This window comes from Trachinotus anak, unplaced genomic scaffold (genome assembly GCF_046630095.1).
Source record: "Trachinotus anak isolate AG129_WGS33_773 ecotype Australia unplaced genomic scaffold, CSIRO_AGI_Tana_v1 ptg000028l, whole genome shotgun sequence".
In the NCBI taxonomy this organism is placed as follows: Eukaryota; Metazoa; Chordata; class Actinopteri; order Carangiformes; family Carangidae; genus Trachinotus; species Trachinotus anak.
Window position 1 is genome coordinate 12263127 of NW_027273879.1, and position 15468 is coordinate 12278594.

The window sequence follows — 15468 nt, forward strand, 5'->3', positions numbered from 1 at the left end:
TCAATTCAAGTAATTTACAGATTTAAGATGTTTGCAATGTGTATATAGTGAAGCTTCAGGATAAAAAGTTTAACAATGGGCATTTTCTTTAATGAGAATGTGTATTCCCTGGGCAGGACTTCACAGCACCATATATCTGCTGGCTGGCAAATGTTGAACAGTGGATTCAACTAAAAGCATGGTGCATCATCCTGGATTATCTTATTTAGTGAACTGCTAAAGGGTTGGTACATATCAGATATACATGCTTTGTTTGGAGCACCAAACAACAAACAGCAGAGCTGCACCGTTTCCTGTGAGCAACCTTGTAGAAAACATGTAAGATTTATGTTTTTGTCTAAACCACCGGATTGGAATTGGGATTTAGACCATTAGTTTCACTAATCACAGGAGCATACTGCACATTTCTTGGGATATCTCTTTGAAAGAAAAATTCATTTGTCTCACCCTAGAATGAAAACGGCAAATCTAATTCTGCTTTGTTTGGTGCATATGTTGGCTATTTGATAGTGGTGAGCCAACATCTGTTCATCATCTCAACTCAGAGAGGAAAATTACTGTTATTGCAGCAGCCAAAAGTTGTATTCTCTAAACACTTACTAGTGTAATATAGAGATAAAATGATAACAGTGAAGCCATAAAGTCTGTTTGTACACAGGTCGAGTCAGCCCAGAGGCAATAACCTGAGAGTCATGACAGCAAACATGTTTGAATGGGAAAGGGTAAAAGAAACAAGAATGGGATGTTTAAGTGTGATGATAAACCACTCTGACAGAGGCGAGGAGATGACCGCCACAATGAAAAGTCACCCGTACAGGAAGGCTAAGAGGCGAAAACAGGAAGCTTCATTCTGACAATAAACTGAGTGAGTCAGAGAGGCAAGGCGACTAATCATACAATAGAAAAACAACAGAAAACTATTTCAGAGAGGAAATAGAGGTGGTTATTAGAAGGATGAGTCAGAGCTAATGAATGAGAAATAGCACATACCCCAGAACACACAGACAGATGGAGGCGTAGAGGAGCTGATATCAAACCGAGCCCTCCTTGGCAGAGACATGAATAGCCATTTTGTGATGGCATTAATACAACAGCACTGCTTCAGACACAAAAACCCTTTCAGATTATGATGGATTCCCTTTGATGTGGATATATTCAAACTCCCACTTATTTCTACATGAATTGCAAGTACTGTAACAGGGAATTACTGTCACCCTAGCATTCCACCCACAAGATAAATTGGCTCGAAATGTATTTATTTGTTCTCTTTACAGTCACTATAATTTACATGTAATAATACTTGGACCACTCGAGGCAGTACTGGAACATACGTTTCAGGAAAGATAATGAAGGGTTCAGTGATGGTGCCTTATTTATAACCAGCTTTTTTTAAACCCCGTCTGGCAAGAAAAATTCTGCAGAAAAATCTAGAGTCTGAAAACATTTCATCTCCATGTCAGGTCCAGAGCATGTGTAGCATGTTCTGTATAAGCGAGGGTAAACTGCCAGCCGAGCTCTGTCAAAAAGTGAAGGCATCCGTAGCATGAAGATAAATGCACCTGCTGTTGGGGAAGAGGTCTACCTATGTTGTTTTGATTGAGGTTTAGCCGTGAAAAGAGAGGTTAGAGATGTGTGTCGGTATCCTTCAATCACGACTAACTTCTCCAGGCGCATAACTAAAACAACCTAACTAACCATGAAGCGCCTCACTGCTAGCATGTGTGCATCACAGGAGAAAACATTTTTTATGTGTCGGTTTTTGGTGCATTTGTGTGCATTCCAGTATTTGTTTGCACGAAGTGTTTGTCCTGTATTTGTGTGAATAAGCACTTGCGCAGGCTAAATGAATTATTTAGAGGCATAATCGCCTCCAGTGTAAGCTGAGCTCGTAGCGTGGCCTTTAGAGGTGTATTGATGTTTTATGACATGCTTTGAATCATCCTCCTCATCTCGCCCTCACCCTGTAGCAGTGTGCTCACTCTCACTCTGTCTGTCCACTGCGTCCCTTATAGTCTCTCTCTTTCCCTTCATTTCCATTACATGTTGTGTGTGTGTGTGAGTGTGTGTGTGTGTGTGTGTGTGTGTATATGTGTGTGCTTGTTTTATGGGTCCTGGCCATAATTCCCCAGCAGTGGAATTTAGATGCAGCACAGTGGAGCAGCTGGGAATCCATGAATTATGAACATAATATATAGGGGGCTTTCCAACTAATATTACAAACCAAAGCTTCTTACTCCTTCTCTTCCTTTCCTCTTATTGTCCTGCTGTTTCAACCTTCTGTCCTGTTCCCTCCACTAGATCCCATTGTTCTCCTCCTCAGATTTTCCTCACACTCACTTTCTCATTGCCTGCTGATGTCTATATATATCTATATATCTATATATCTATATATCTCTATCTATCTATCTATCTATCTATCTATCTATCTATCTATCTATCTATCTATCTATCTATCTATCTATCTATCTATCTATTTTTTTAAAGGACTGTTGAAATTACCACAGGTTTGAATGAATTACAGTTGAGTTGGACATTCACTCTTAATCTTGGAAACAGGAAATAGTGGTTCAGCAAAAGAAAAACTAAACTCAAGGGCAACTTGCTACAATATTCCAGAGATTTCGACTTTTAAATCTAAATACAAATGAGAATTCGGGACTCAGTAGGGATTTAGTTACCAAGAAATGCACACTGCAAATGTACCAGATGCAGTTTGAAATTCATATACACAACATAAGCCCATTTTCCCCCAAAGAACCTCTGTCACAGTAGGAAAAACACAGGAATAACAAATAAAATTATGAAGGCTGAATTCAGTTCAGCTGCTTCAGTTTAAGGGTCCTGGTATTGGTCCTGCTGGCTCACTGTCACACTGTCAAGGCTTCCTGGGACAGTGAAAAGACCTATAGAGTATAGCTATGAACCTATGAGCATCAAGTAATGCAGCCAACCACCACCAAGAACAACTGTCAGCTTCTAATTATGTTCATAAATCAGCCAGCAATGTTCTTGAGCATAAACCAAGACTGCAAATTTCTGTAATGATGCTGTTCTACAGATCATACAGATTGTTCTTGAGATCTCTCACCACCAAGACGGACATTACCTACACTGCCAAAAATAAACACAGACAATCAGAACTTTGAAAGGCTGGTAGCACATTAAGAAGGAGCACTTTCATCAGTTTTGTCACAAGAACAACCAACATCACAAACAGACACTTCTCCTTTTTCTCACATTAACAATAACAGCAGATGTTTGCTGTGACATTTTAAAAAAGAAAAAAAAACAAAAAAACAGCAGGAATCTTTGTACATTCTCACATGTGAAAAGTATGACCTTGTGTCCTCAATTTAAAAAACCCCAGAGATAGCGTATACAGCAGGGATACAGAATATATGACAGAGTGACACACAGGCTTATTGCTGTATCAGAGATAGGCCGAAGTAGCTATTCTCCACAAATCTGTCTCACACACACACCATTGCATGCAGGAGCCATTACTGCCCAGTGTGTGTAATCGTTCGATTTCTAAAAGGAGAAAAGGCCATGCTTCAAGTCTGAATTTTTCATTCCCCACCCGCTCTGTCTCTGTATAACAACTGATAAATAAGCAATGAATCCTGAGAACATAAAGCAAGAATGGACTCGATTTTATGTCCTCCACACCCCAACATCAACTCCCCTAGATACACATTTTGTCTGCCCTTCTCTTTCTGTCTCACCCTCTTCTTGTCTCTATGAACCCTGTCTCTCTCTCCCACTCATATACCCTCTCTCTCTCTCTCTCTCTCTGTTTTAAGAGCTAAATCTTTTTTGCTGTGTTCCTCTTCCTTTGGTTCTTGCCCAGTGAACCGCACTAGAAACACTCTGGCCCCAATATGCAGCGGAAAAGTGTGTGTGTCTGTTTGTGTGTGTGCTTTTGTGGATTGAACATGACCTTTTGCTTTGCTAATCCATCACCAATTTAGATTTAGAGCACTGGTGGCTTTGAATCAGCCTGTGAGGCACCTTGATTGGTGAGCATACTCCATACTCAGTTTAGATTAGAATAGAATAGATGTCACAGCATCGCTCTATGATTATGCAATATTCTCCTCAGTCAAGAAGTGTGTGGGTTGTTTCAGAGAGAGAGAGAGAGAGAGTGAAAGCAAGAGGGTCTGTGTAAGTGTTTGAGAGGGAGTCAAGGGAGAGATGTGATGAAGACAGATTTAAAGGAGTCAACTTAAGCAGGGCTTTGTCACCATCTTGTGGTCAATAAGCACAGTGGTTTTGAAGGTTGGTGTGCAACTGCTCTGATGACAGATCTTTTAAGTCATTTTTGATCAAAAACAACAATGGTAGTCTAGTTGAAGATTCTCTGTTGCGATGATTTTCTTTTTCTGGTTTGTGTGATTGAATACTGAATATTTTTGGAGTTTTGGACTTTTAGTCCAACAACACAACACATTTGAAGATGTCTCTTTGGATTCTTGGAAAGTTCATTGTATGGATACATGATTAATCAAGAAAATAATCAGCAGGTTAATCAGTAATGGAGATAAGTATTAGTTGCAGCTCTAGAAATTAGTTAACGTACAACTGGATGAGATGTCCTCAATGACACATCATAATTAATTAGCTAGCCATCTGTGTGATGGTTAGCTAATTAACTGAATGTAATATAAGAGTAGAAATTGAGCTTTCTGAAGAAAATGTGTCTGAGTGTTGAAACCTGAAAGTAATTGCTAAAGCAATGTGGGTAAATGGCCTAAAATGGCTGAAGGAACAGCTGAAAAGCAAAATTAAAACTCGGAAGCTTAACGCTGAGGACGGATTGCAGAGGCAATTGTTATAATGGCTGAAGTAATGCTTAAAAAAACTGGCTGAAATGTAATAGCAAACCTCGGAAACTGAAAGACGAGGGAAATTGGAAGCTGAAAGCTTAAAGAAATCACTGTAGCAATACTGAAAATGGCTGAAGCTATGCTGTGAATCCTGAAAGCTTAAGTGTAATAGTGGCAGAGTTGGAAAAGCTGAAGTCCTAAAGAGGGTTGAAATTGATGACCTCTTAACTTCATTGAAGAAAGTTAAATGTATTGCTTTGGGGGGAAATGGTTGAAAAAAATGTGGGATCTGAAATATAAAACTGCAGCTAAGAGATAAAATCCGTTTGCTGTCTTTGTATATTATTTGTCTTTACAATCATTTACCGAAGACCTCATGGGTAACTAAACTAGAAACTGCAATTTTTGAAGAAATTACTGTTGGAGTGCTGCCTTCTGCAAAAGCTGAAGCTAACCTGGCTTGAATGTATGACATAGTAGTTAAAGTTGTATAGAGATGAAAAAAAGGGGAAAGGGCCTAGTGGAAGCAAGGAAGAAGGTTTAGATATGAGTCATGGTGTCTAAGTTAGTTGGAAAACACAGAGAGCCATGTACAATTCAGCATCTCACCTATAAAATATGGGGAGGCAGCTAGCTTGGCCCATACTTGGCCAGGCACCAAGGAATGACTTATCCCTGATTTATCCCCCAGCACCTATGGGCCTATAGGCTCAAATTAGGATCAAAATGATTTTCAGCCTGTGAAAGCCTAATGTTCACAAATAATTCCAACATTTGCAGATGTAAGTCAGTCTTTGTAAACCTGTAAAAAAAAAAAATCTGCATGAGAAATGCAGAAAATAAATTAGAAAAACCACCAAGACTTATCAAATCTGGACAATATTTTTTTTTTATTTATTGGAAAGATGTGGAATTCTGACCAAGGGGCATATTGCAGTAATACTGCTAATCAATAACACTATTAAGTTTTCAAGTATTTTCATTTCTAAGTGTACTTATTTTTAGTGGTACCTGGTCCAATGTGGTCTAGATGTGATTTTTTAAAAAGTGTTTAATGTCCCTTTTATGCATCTTCACAAATAGAGTAAAGGTTTCACAAATAGGAAATAATGTTTAAAAGAGATTTTAGTCTCTCTGGTCATGGGCAGTTCACATTGACCATCAATGCAGGCGAAGTGAGCCGAAGTCAGGCGAAGTCAGCCGAAGTCAGCTGAAGTCGATTTCAAACGCACCTTTTGTCATACTGTCGTTACCGCGGTAACCAAACGAACCCAAGTCCCGCCTCTCGGTTTCAAGAGCCAATCAGGTTTTAGTATGGGTGTATTTACCGTCAGCCGCGAACTACAAGCTTCCTAAAAGGTTCACTGTTCGTATTATCTGCGTTAAATCGACCACAACACGCACATTTTCAAAACATTTAAGACAGCATGAACACAGAGCAGCCCACTGAAACACACAGCAGTCCAATTACTTGTCCAGTTTCAACACCGGAGGCGAACGACTTGAAGAAAGGAGCACTGAAAAGGTAATTTTACAGTTAACGCTAGCTCTATCGTTAGCTTGTCGAGCTAGCTAACGTCAGGGCAAGTTACGGATAACCTTGATGTCAGGCATTACCGATCAGTTTTATTTAAGATATGTTTGACATGGAGTATTTCCACTGTCTCCTCGCCTTTCGCTGAGTTATTGTTTTAAACGATATGTACTGTGACTGTGATGGTAACGTTTCTAAGATCAAGTTGTTTTTGCTGTAGCGTTAAAGATGCTCGGAGATGTCATTATATTTTACCCACTTCTTATTTACAGGAGGACGTTTGCCAAAGACAGAAATCTTTGTTAGACGACCCTAGACTTCATAACATGTTGCACAGTTTATTTTACATGTTTTTTTATGTGGGGAAAATGCTGTTACTGTCGTTGGTGTTACTGTATTTGGCTAAACTTTGATTATAAATCAAAGGTTGCCCACTTTTCCGTTGACCACAAAATCGGCAACTATCTGTGCTATGTTGTTACATTAAAAAAACCCGTCCATCTACGTTTTCACCCCAAGAGGTTCATCTGAGTACTTCCCTCAGTTTTTTCAAACTTTTACAAAATGCAGTTTCATTCATTTGTAAAAATATACTGACTTTTTGCAGAATTTTTCAAATGAAAGTTATTTTTTATGATGATTATGATTAAAGAAATCAGAAACTACTGATCGGCATCTGAGTAATCCTCGGTTTGATCATCAACAGCCTTAGCTAGGAAACTAATCTGTTATTCTGTCTTTAACAAGTTTCCTTCCTTCCATCCCTAGAACTCCATTCGTAAAGTTTAAGAAAGTACACTCCAACTTCAAATCACCTGTAAGTAAACCCTCTCTCTGTCTGTAAAACACACACACACACACACACACACACACACACTCATACACACACATGCACATACACATAAATCCTATGCATAAATCCTGCAACACGTGCATTCCACTATCATGGTTCCCTGTTTTGCACCTCACAGATTCAAGTCACCAAGAGTGCAGAAGTTAGTCCTGCAGAGGAGGTGGCAGAGCTAGAGAAGAGAAGAGAGCAGCTGGACACAGAGATAGCACAGCTGGAGGCTGAGTGAGTACAGCTGCGAGTGTTTACCTTTCTGTGTTTCTGTTTTTGAAGTCCATTTTGAATAGTATAGGTTGAGGTTAAGCATGTAGTGTTGATTGTTGATAGTTCGGTTTAGGATTCAGTGACAGGAGATGGTGATGATCCCCACAAGAAATACCCTGAAATACCCATAATACCCATATCAGTATCTTCTTTTCTGCACATAGTTTTGCCAGTATTTATCTGATTTGTCTCTTTTCAAGATGTTTATATTTTTGTGTGTATGTGTGTGTGTCTCTGCATGAGCATTTGCACAGATCTGCTTTTGTGTAAGACTAGTTGTATGTGTGTTTCTCCAGGGGATACAGGGTAGAGGAGCTGGAGCATCATATTGATATGCTGCATGAATACAATGACATTAAAGACATTGGACAGTCACTCCTGGGCCGTATCGGTAAGAGAATTGCTCATATAGACAGGATATCTTTCCTATTCAGTCGTTTGTAGTAGAATTTAAAGGCGTCAATAAAGGCTTCCCCTTTGTGCCATATACATTATAAAATAAGTGTATTCCACTAAACATTTCAGAAACCCCTGTTTAAAAAGAGAATTTAAATTGTAATTGTACTAACCAGCGATGAAAAGAATCACAGCTTCAGCAATACATTCTGGACAGTGAATCTGGTCATACAATAGTGATTACTGATTTTTCAATTATGTTTGTCTCTACATCCCTTGGAAAAAGCCACAGCATTACCACATTACTCACAATAAAGGTTGTTCACTAATGAGCATTAGTTTGCACTAGTCTAGATTCCAACTTTTAGTCAGTTAAGGCTGTTGCAGTCATAACAACATATCTGCTTGACATGATGATTTTTCACTCCTTTAGCGCAGTTCTTTGAATCAAATCAGTGTAATGTCAGTCTAACTCTGGTGCAGTCTCATGGAGACTGTGTCTAATTTTATTTCCATGTGGACCCAGGAGTGGAAAATTGATAGTATGAAAGCAAGTTGAGTTGCCTGTAGTGTGTATGTATATGTGTGTGTGTGTATATGTGTGTATATATATATATATATATATATATATATATATATATATATATATATATATATATATATATATATATATATATATATATATATATATATATATATATATATATATATATATGTATATGTAATACTTGTGGTCTGAATGTGGTAGCCATTTACACAATGTATTCTCTCCTCCCTCTGTTAGCCATGGTCTTCTTTGTAGCCATGACAGATGAATTCCACTTACAGCTATGACTTAGGATTCATTTTCAGCTACTTCTTTGCCAGCTGTCCACACCAAAAATATGAATGTCACAGGATGACAGCTAACCAAAGCTGTCAGCTGAATGAGCTGTCTGTCTGTCTATGTGACTCATGTTTACACCTCTTGGCTCAGTTATTATCAGGCAGTGTGAACCCTGAACAGACTAGACGAGACATACAACAATATGTCTTTTTCTGGTGTGATTTGGACCTAAGAAAACAAACTACAAAAGAGTAATCACATCCTTAAAAACTACCTCAATGACTGAGATTAATCTAAGCAGACACCCTTAAAAACAAAAGGCAACATCACATTGATCACATGATTACATATAGATATCGTTGTCACACAGGCATTTTGGTATGTATGCACCATTAATGCTGTATGTGGGTTTATAAAACAATTATCATCGAAGGAAACATTTAAAATAAACTATTATCCGATATTGCAGCTATTGCATGAAGGTTAAATGTGAACTGAGTAGGACGGGCTTGGCCACATTACAATATATTGATATTGAAGTTGTTTTACATCCTGCCAACAGAGGGCAACAGAGCGGCATCACTGTTTGCTTCTTAAGACTGAAGCAAAAGTTAAGGCCAGTCTATGATTTAACTTTAGACAGTATTTAATTCCACAACACTGATTACATCTGCATTTAGATTATTTTCTCCTGCCTGTAAACAATTTAATCCCATTAGATTAACACTAGAGAAAAATGTCATTGGTTAAAGTGTCTCTCTTACTTGGGTCAACCAGGTTATACTTAACAACTTAAATTAATTAAAGTCCTTTCATTTTCTGTGTTTAGTGACATGTTGGCTAATATTGATCAGCAGTGACATGAATATTAATGTTGTTGAAAGTGAAGTAGTTTTGGTACATTTAGTGATCATGTACCTCTAATCACCAGTGTCAACTCATCACTATCCTTTCTCAGTGAGATCAAACATCATGTTTGCATTTCACCCTCTCCCTACAACCTTTACCATAATTTCTGTGACACTGGATCATACTGTGCAAGTGATGAATGTACATCTGGGGTACACCAGTATGAGGAAATAGGCTGCAATGTGTGAATGAGTGTTGTAAGTCTGTGTATCTTTCAAGCCATTTGTGTGCATGTGCTGCAACTGCATGAGGTTGAGAAAAAAATGTCGTTGACACCTTTCACACTGTTTGGAAAGTTGTAGTGAATCACAGCCAAGTCACATTATGGTCTGTGCATGATTCATAACAAACATGACCTTTTACCTACTTTGGCGTGTGTGTGTGTGTGTGTGTGTGTGTGTGTGTGTGTGTGTGTGTGTGTGTGTGTGTGTGTGGTGCAAAAATCTGCACATCTCCCCAATTCAGTGTACTAATCTTTGCAGAATATGTAGAGAGGAACAACACAGTTAATTATACATTTCCTGGTATGCTTTACTGTCACATATTTTCAATTGCTGCAGTTATCTATGTAGAAACACTGGCTCAGCTCTCATTTTTAATCTGTACTGTGAGTTAAAAGTTGGCTATCTCTTTAAATTCTCTCTCAGTACAGTGGAGTCAGGATGATAATGACCTCTTAGTGAATGGAGATGGCGTTTCCCCTCTGACACAATGACTGTCTTTCACATCACATACACACTCACACATACACACACACACACACACACACACACAATTACAATCTCTGTCTATCATGCAGACACATGCATACTCTCACACGTACACACAATGTTATATACAGACACATGCTATCTTCCTCTCTTTCCCCCTTCCTGCTCTCTTTCTCTCTCACTTTCTCTCAAACACATAGACGCACACACTTTAACAAAGAGTCTGCACTTAAACACCGAGTTGCTGTTGTACTGTACGCTGTTAAGCTGAGAGGGAGGACATCAGTGGGCAGGCTGTAGAATGAGACAGGAGACAAGTGGAGATGCCCTGCAGTACCCTCTAAAGACAACTGTGCCTTTGTCTTTCACCATGTCTGTCTGTCGGTCAGAGTTAAGGTCACTGTCACATAGAAGTGTCCTTTCTTGCTTATTCAGTATGTCAAATGTTCATGAGTTTAGAGCTATTTATACGGTCTGAGTTTAACCCATAAGAAGTTAACAGAGTTCAATTGGTGCTTATGATTGATCTTATGGAATATGAAAAAGAAAAGAAAAAGAAAAACTTACTGTATCAACTGTGGGTGATGAAGAGGTTAATTTTGTACATAAGGTGATAGAATGACAGTTTTTGTATTTACAGTTTTGGTTTCGGGGGGGGGGATTTTTTTTTGTGATTATACAGTGAAAGTCGTAATTCCCCATTCTTAGTTGAAAGTTTTTAGTTATTTATTGTTCCTGACTGATGCTACTCTTTATAATAAACAGTGTTATCCCTTCTTCACATCAAATTAGCATATACTTTTCATGAACAGTAGTTTCTAAACTAAAATTTCTATGAAATGTCAGTGAAGATAAACATACAGGATAATTAATTTTTTTAAAGGAAACTTCCATTCAAAACCCTGTAACCTTACGGAGTCTTGAGTCTTGCCCTGAAAATTCGACAGTGACCCTCTCTGTAGCCCCAGGGCTTCAAAGCCCCTTTTTCCAACAGCACTGCATGTCCACACCCATACTGAACAAATATCATTTACATAAGGTAAAAGAAAAACAATGCCACCACTTTAGGGCTGAGTTGTTGTTTATTATAGTCTTGGCCAGTTAGACAAGCAGGACAAGATATGTATGATGGAAAGAGGGCAATATGGAGAAAAAAAGTTATTAAACAAAAGAAAATGCCAATCAGTTGCCTCTTCTTCTCCATTGTGATATTTTCTGGTTCACATGACTTGCGTTTTAATATTTTGTCTGTCACTACTGTTAAAAAGAAGTCAATTTTAAGTTATCAGAGCTAGTAATGCTAAATTGTTGTTGGTGAGTGGGGTCATTGAGTTGATCTGATAAAATTCATACATTAACTGACAACAAAATATAATCATTTTCAGCCCTAGTAGGATCCTACCAGTTCAGGACATTAGCATGCTGCACCAATAAATGTCACAGCTTTGTCAGCCCTAGAGGAAAACACAGTGTAGGTGGGATCAGTGTCAGCCCAGCACACTTCTGGTCCTGCATGAATCAAAGGAAGCTGAGATCTAGCTAGCATGGCTAATTTGCCAGATATATTAGAGGATATACAGTAAATTATGCTTTAACAGGATTAAGGAAAAAAACATTGAAAATGGCTGATTTTAAGCTGCAATGAAAATGACTATAGAGATGGGCTAAGGTCTGTTTTAAATTTTTAATTTTAAAACTACTGTATACATGTTTTTAAGTGAGTACAGGCCTTATGTTTAAGTGGTTGTTTAGTGCTATCATGTGGTCTTGGTCTGTTCAGTGTTTTGAGGATTGTTTGAAAAGAAGATGAGGAAGTTGACCATATAATCTGCTGAAAGGGCCTAACCCCCACTTTGCTGTTTTCTTGCAGCTGCTCTGAGGGGGACCACCACACGAGATCTCTACAGCCACTTTGGTCTGGAACTAGATGACTGAGAAAGAAAAAACTATGAAAATACAGTTGTAAGAATGGTTCCTAAGAGCACTAAGTGGAGTGGGGCATAAGGATCAAAAGAAAAGACCAGAGAACTTTTCAGTAGGAGAATGGATTTGGACTGTTTACCTGAACTTCCTCCTTCAGACAGAGGTTTTCCCATATTTGCTCCTGTTTTCACCTCTTTACAGAGAGAGATTTGATTAATGGCAGCATCTTAAGTTATGATAGTGTTAGTCAAGCAGACAGACCTGATATTTAAGGGAGACCATCTACTTTAAACTATGAACAAATGTTTATATTATATGACTTTCTCCAGCCTATTGTGTACCTCGTTGTGCAATAATATAAATGCTATTGAGACACTTTGAAAGGACTTGTTTTGTTTTGACATTTGAGCTTATCTAAATGGAATTTGGTAAGGGTATGCATGATAGCTGTATGAATGTCATTTCAAAAGTGGGAATGCTGGAACTTGAAGTGTAAAATAAACAGTTTCAGCTCCTAGTATCGTATGCTTTGTAGACTGACAACAACACATACTAAGGCACCACCACACAACATGTTCCTATGATTTTTTCAAGATTCTTTTTAAACACAGTTAAGTAAATGCATTTAAGTGTAACTGTTAAAAATAGATGCCACTTTTTTAACGGGCGTGATGATTAAATTCAACTCAAATTGCGACATATTTGGTGTGGTAACATCCCCCATCGTCAGGTCACCCACTTCTTTAAAAATCCTTGTGGGAGGGTGGGAGGATATTGAACAAATGTCACTCTCATTTACAGTTTCCAGTCTCTTCCATGGAATCATCTGAAAGTTGAACAAAAAAAGAACGGATTCGTTACCTACAGCAGAGTGACAAAATAAAGGAAAGACCTGAATAAATGAGTGCAATAATAACAAATACAGATGCCTCAGTAAAAGGAACAAGGGCTCACTGAATGGTTTCCCAAGTATGAAAATGAGCTAAATTAGCTTTGTGTTGAGATGGGACCTTCTTGTTGTTTCCAGTATGGAAATATTTTTATTTGAAATGTTCACAGCTAAGTTATGGAGGAGCTTGTTGAGACAATGTGATACTTCTATGTGTGATATTTCTATGTGTTCCAATTGAACACTTTCCAGACAGTTGGTTTGAAAGCCTCAATGCTTCAGCAAGGTTTCATCAACCCATCACTGATGTTCTTTACAGTTTCCAGATCTCAACCCAACTGAACACCTGTGGGAGATTTTGGAACGTATTAGACAACATTTCCACCGCCATCATCAAAACACCAAATGAGAGAATATTTTAATGTAGAGTGTTGCTCATCCCTCCAGTAGAGTTCAGAGACTCAATGACAGGGAAGTAAGGAAGCTCTTTTGGAGGCTCAAGGTGGAACAACACCTTACTAAAACACTTTATTCTGCTTTTTCGATTAATTTGAAACCCATCTTACTTCCTTTTTTTTTTTTTTTTTTAAATCTCTTTTTTTTTTTAAAAAATGTCCCCAATGCTGTCCTATTTCCCTGAAATACTCAGAGAAACTAGTGGCATAATATACTGGGTGTGCCATTATCTGTCTGAGAACGACTGATAATGTGCCTTCTTGGACTGATAGTGGCTGAGGGGCTGCACAGCTCCGATGATGCTGTTTTACTGGATTTGTGTGTCAATGGGCATCTGTTCTCTCATGTTAAAGTGTGAGTGCATGGTGAAAAGGTGTCTGTGCACTTTAATCTCTCATTTGCAGGTCAAAGCTCATCTTACTTTCTTATCTTGATCTTTGCATTGCTTATCATTCATTTGCCGTCTCAGGTACAAGACAACATCAGATGATAAAGCCTGATCAAGTTGTAAAATGTTGACTTTTATGTGATTAGTCTTTGGTATTCTTGCAGTAGGGGTCAACTATTTGAAAATGGGTTACATGTACAGCGTTCTGCAAGAACTTAAAAAATGTGTCCCTGCTGACTAGAGCTGGCCAGACCACTGTGCAAGTGACCTCTGTTGACCTGCAGTGGTGACCTACAGCTATTTGTAATAACAGACCAATTGTAATTTTTGTGGTTATGCAATGAGGTTCACGACATGTCACAATGCTGTAATGAACACTGTGTAAAATGTCAGCCTCCTTGTGCCATTTAAAATAGGCAGAAGTTATTCAGTTTTGTCATTATGTGCTGCAAGACTCTCCTTGGCTCAAAAAAAGACCCAAATTGTAGCATTGCATGAGGTTTGAAGAAATGGTTTATATCCACTTAGGGTTCCCATATCACATCTTTCAGTGCTAGTGCTGTCTGTCCCTGCAGTCTGGATATTGCAAGGACAGCTTAATCTTCTGTATTTTCCCATTTGCTGGTTGTCAACCTTTTGAGTGCAAAGACAACTGCAGGTTTTCAACTGGGCGACCAACCTCCACCCATACAGGAACCTAAATCATGCAATCAGCCGATGTAGCGTTCGCCTGCAGTGAAAACCAGACAAACCTTCCAGGTTTCGGTTTTTATTGTGGATCTATGCCCACGATGGTCGAGTCCTGGCTGTTGTTTCATATCGTGTCCGTCCTTCGTCATTCCTCGGGTCCCCTCTGTTAACAGATGGGTATTTAAAGCACATCTTGTGGCCGAGCGCGGAGTAATGAATGGACGTGGTGAGGCGGACCCTACAGGCAGAGGCAGGGCTCTTTTTTTTTTTTTTTTTTTTTTTACGCCACACTGTTTCGCATCAGGGCCTTGTCACTTCAGGATAGAGGCTGCTGTGCGTACTGGCCTCGCTGTCTGCTGGGCCAGCAGGCAGGGCCGCGCCGCATTTCCTCTTCACCAATGCCGCAAACTCCGCCCCTAGCCGGATGGACCGTGTAAAGTAAAAAAATAAAAAAAATAAAAAATCCCAGTCTCCTATTGGCTGTGGCAGCCGTCCGTCAGCGCTTATTCTGACACACTGACGGCACGCCGACGGTGGTGGGCGGGCGCAGCTAAGAAAATTATAAGGTCATTTGAATTACGCTTGCTAGCGAGGTTATCGGCTACAATGAACACAGAAATGATATCAGAGGCTGTGACAATGAACGGACGATGATCGCAGGGTCAAAGTCGACGCGCTCAGCCAGGAAAATTTGACTCCCGACGCACCGGAGGAGAGGAGGAGGAGGAGCGGCGGCGGCAGCTCGTTGTGGTATTAACAACAGGAGGGGATCCCGGTGCGTGTGTCTGTCTGTGTGTGTTTCTGTGA

At 39.2% G+C, this 15468-nt stretch overlaps 1 protein-coding gene across 1 annotated transcript; it reads left to right on the plus strand.

The window, feature by feature from the left end:
• The first annotated feature begins 6084 nt into the window (after positions 1 to 6084).
• swi5 (SWI5 homologous recombination repair protein) lies at positions 6085 to 12702 on the plus strand. The gene is made up of 5 exons (XM_071466132.1): positions 6085 to 6351; positions 7129 to 7177; positions 7332 to 7435; positions 7771 to 7865; positions 12186 to 12702. Exons 1-5 carry the CDS (start codon positions 6254 to 6256, stop codon positions 12248 to 12250), a joined length of 411 nt encoding a protein of 136 aa, XP_071322233.1. The 5' UTR covers positions 6085 to 6253; the 3' UTR covers positions 12251 to 12702.
• Positions 12703 to 15468: the final 2766 nt, after the last annotated feature.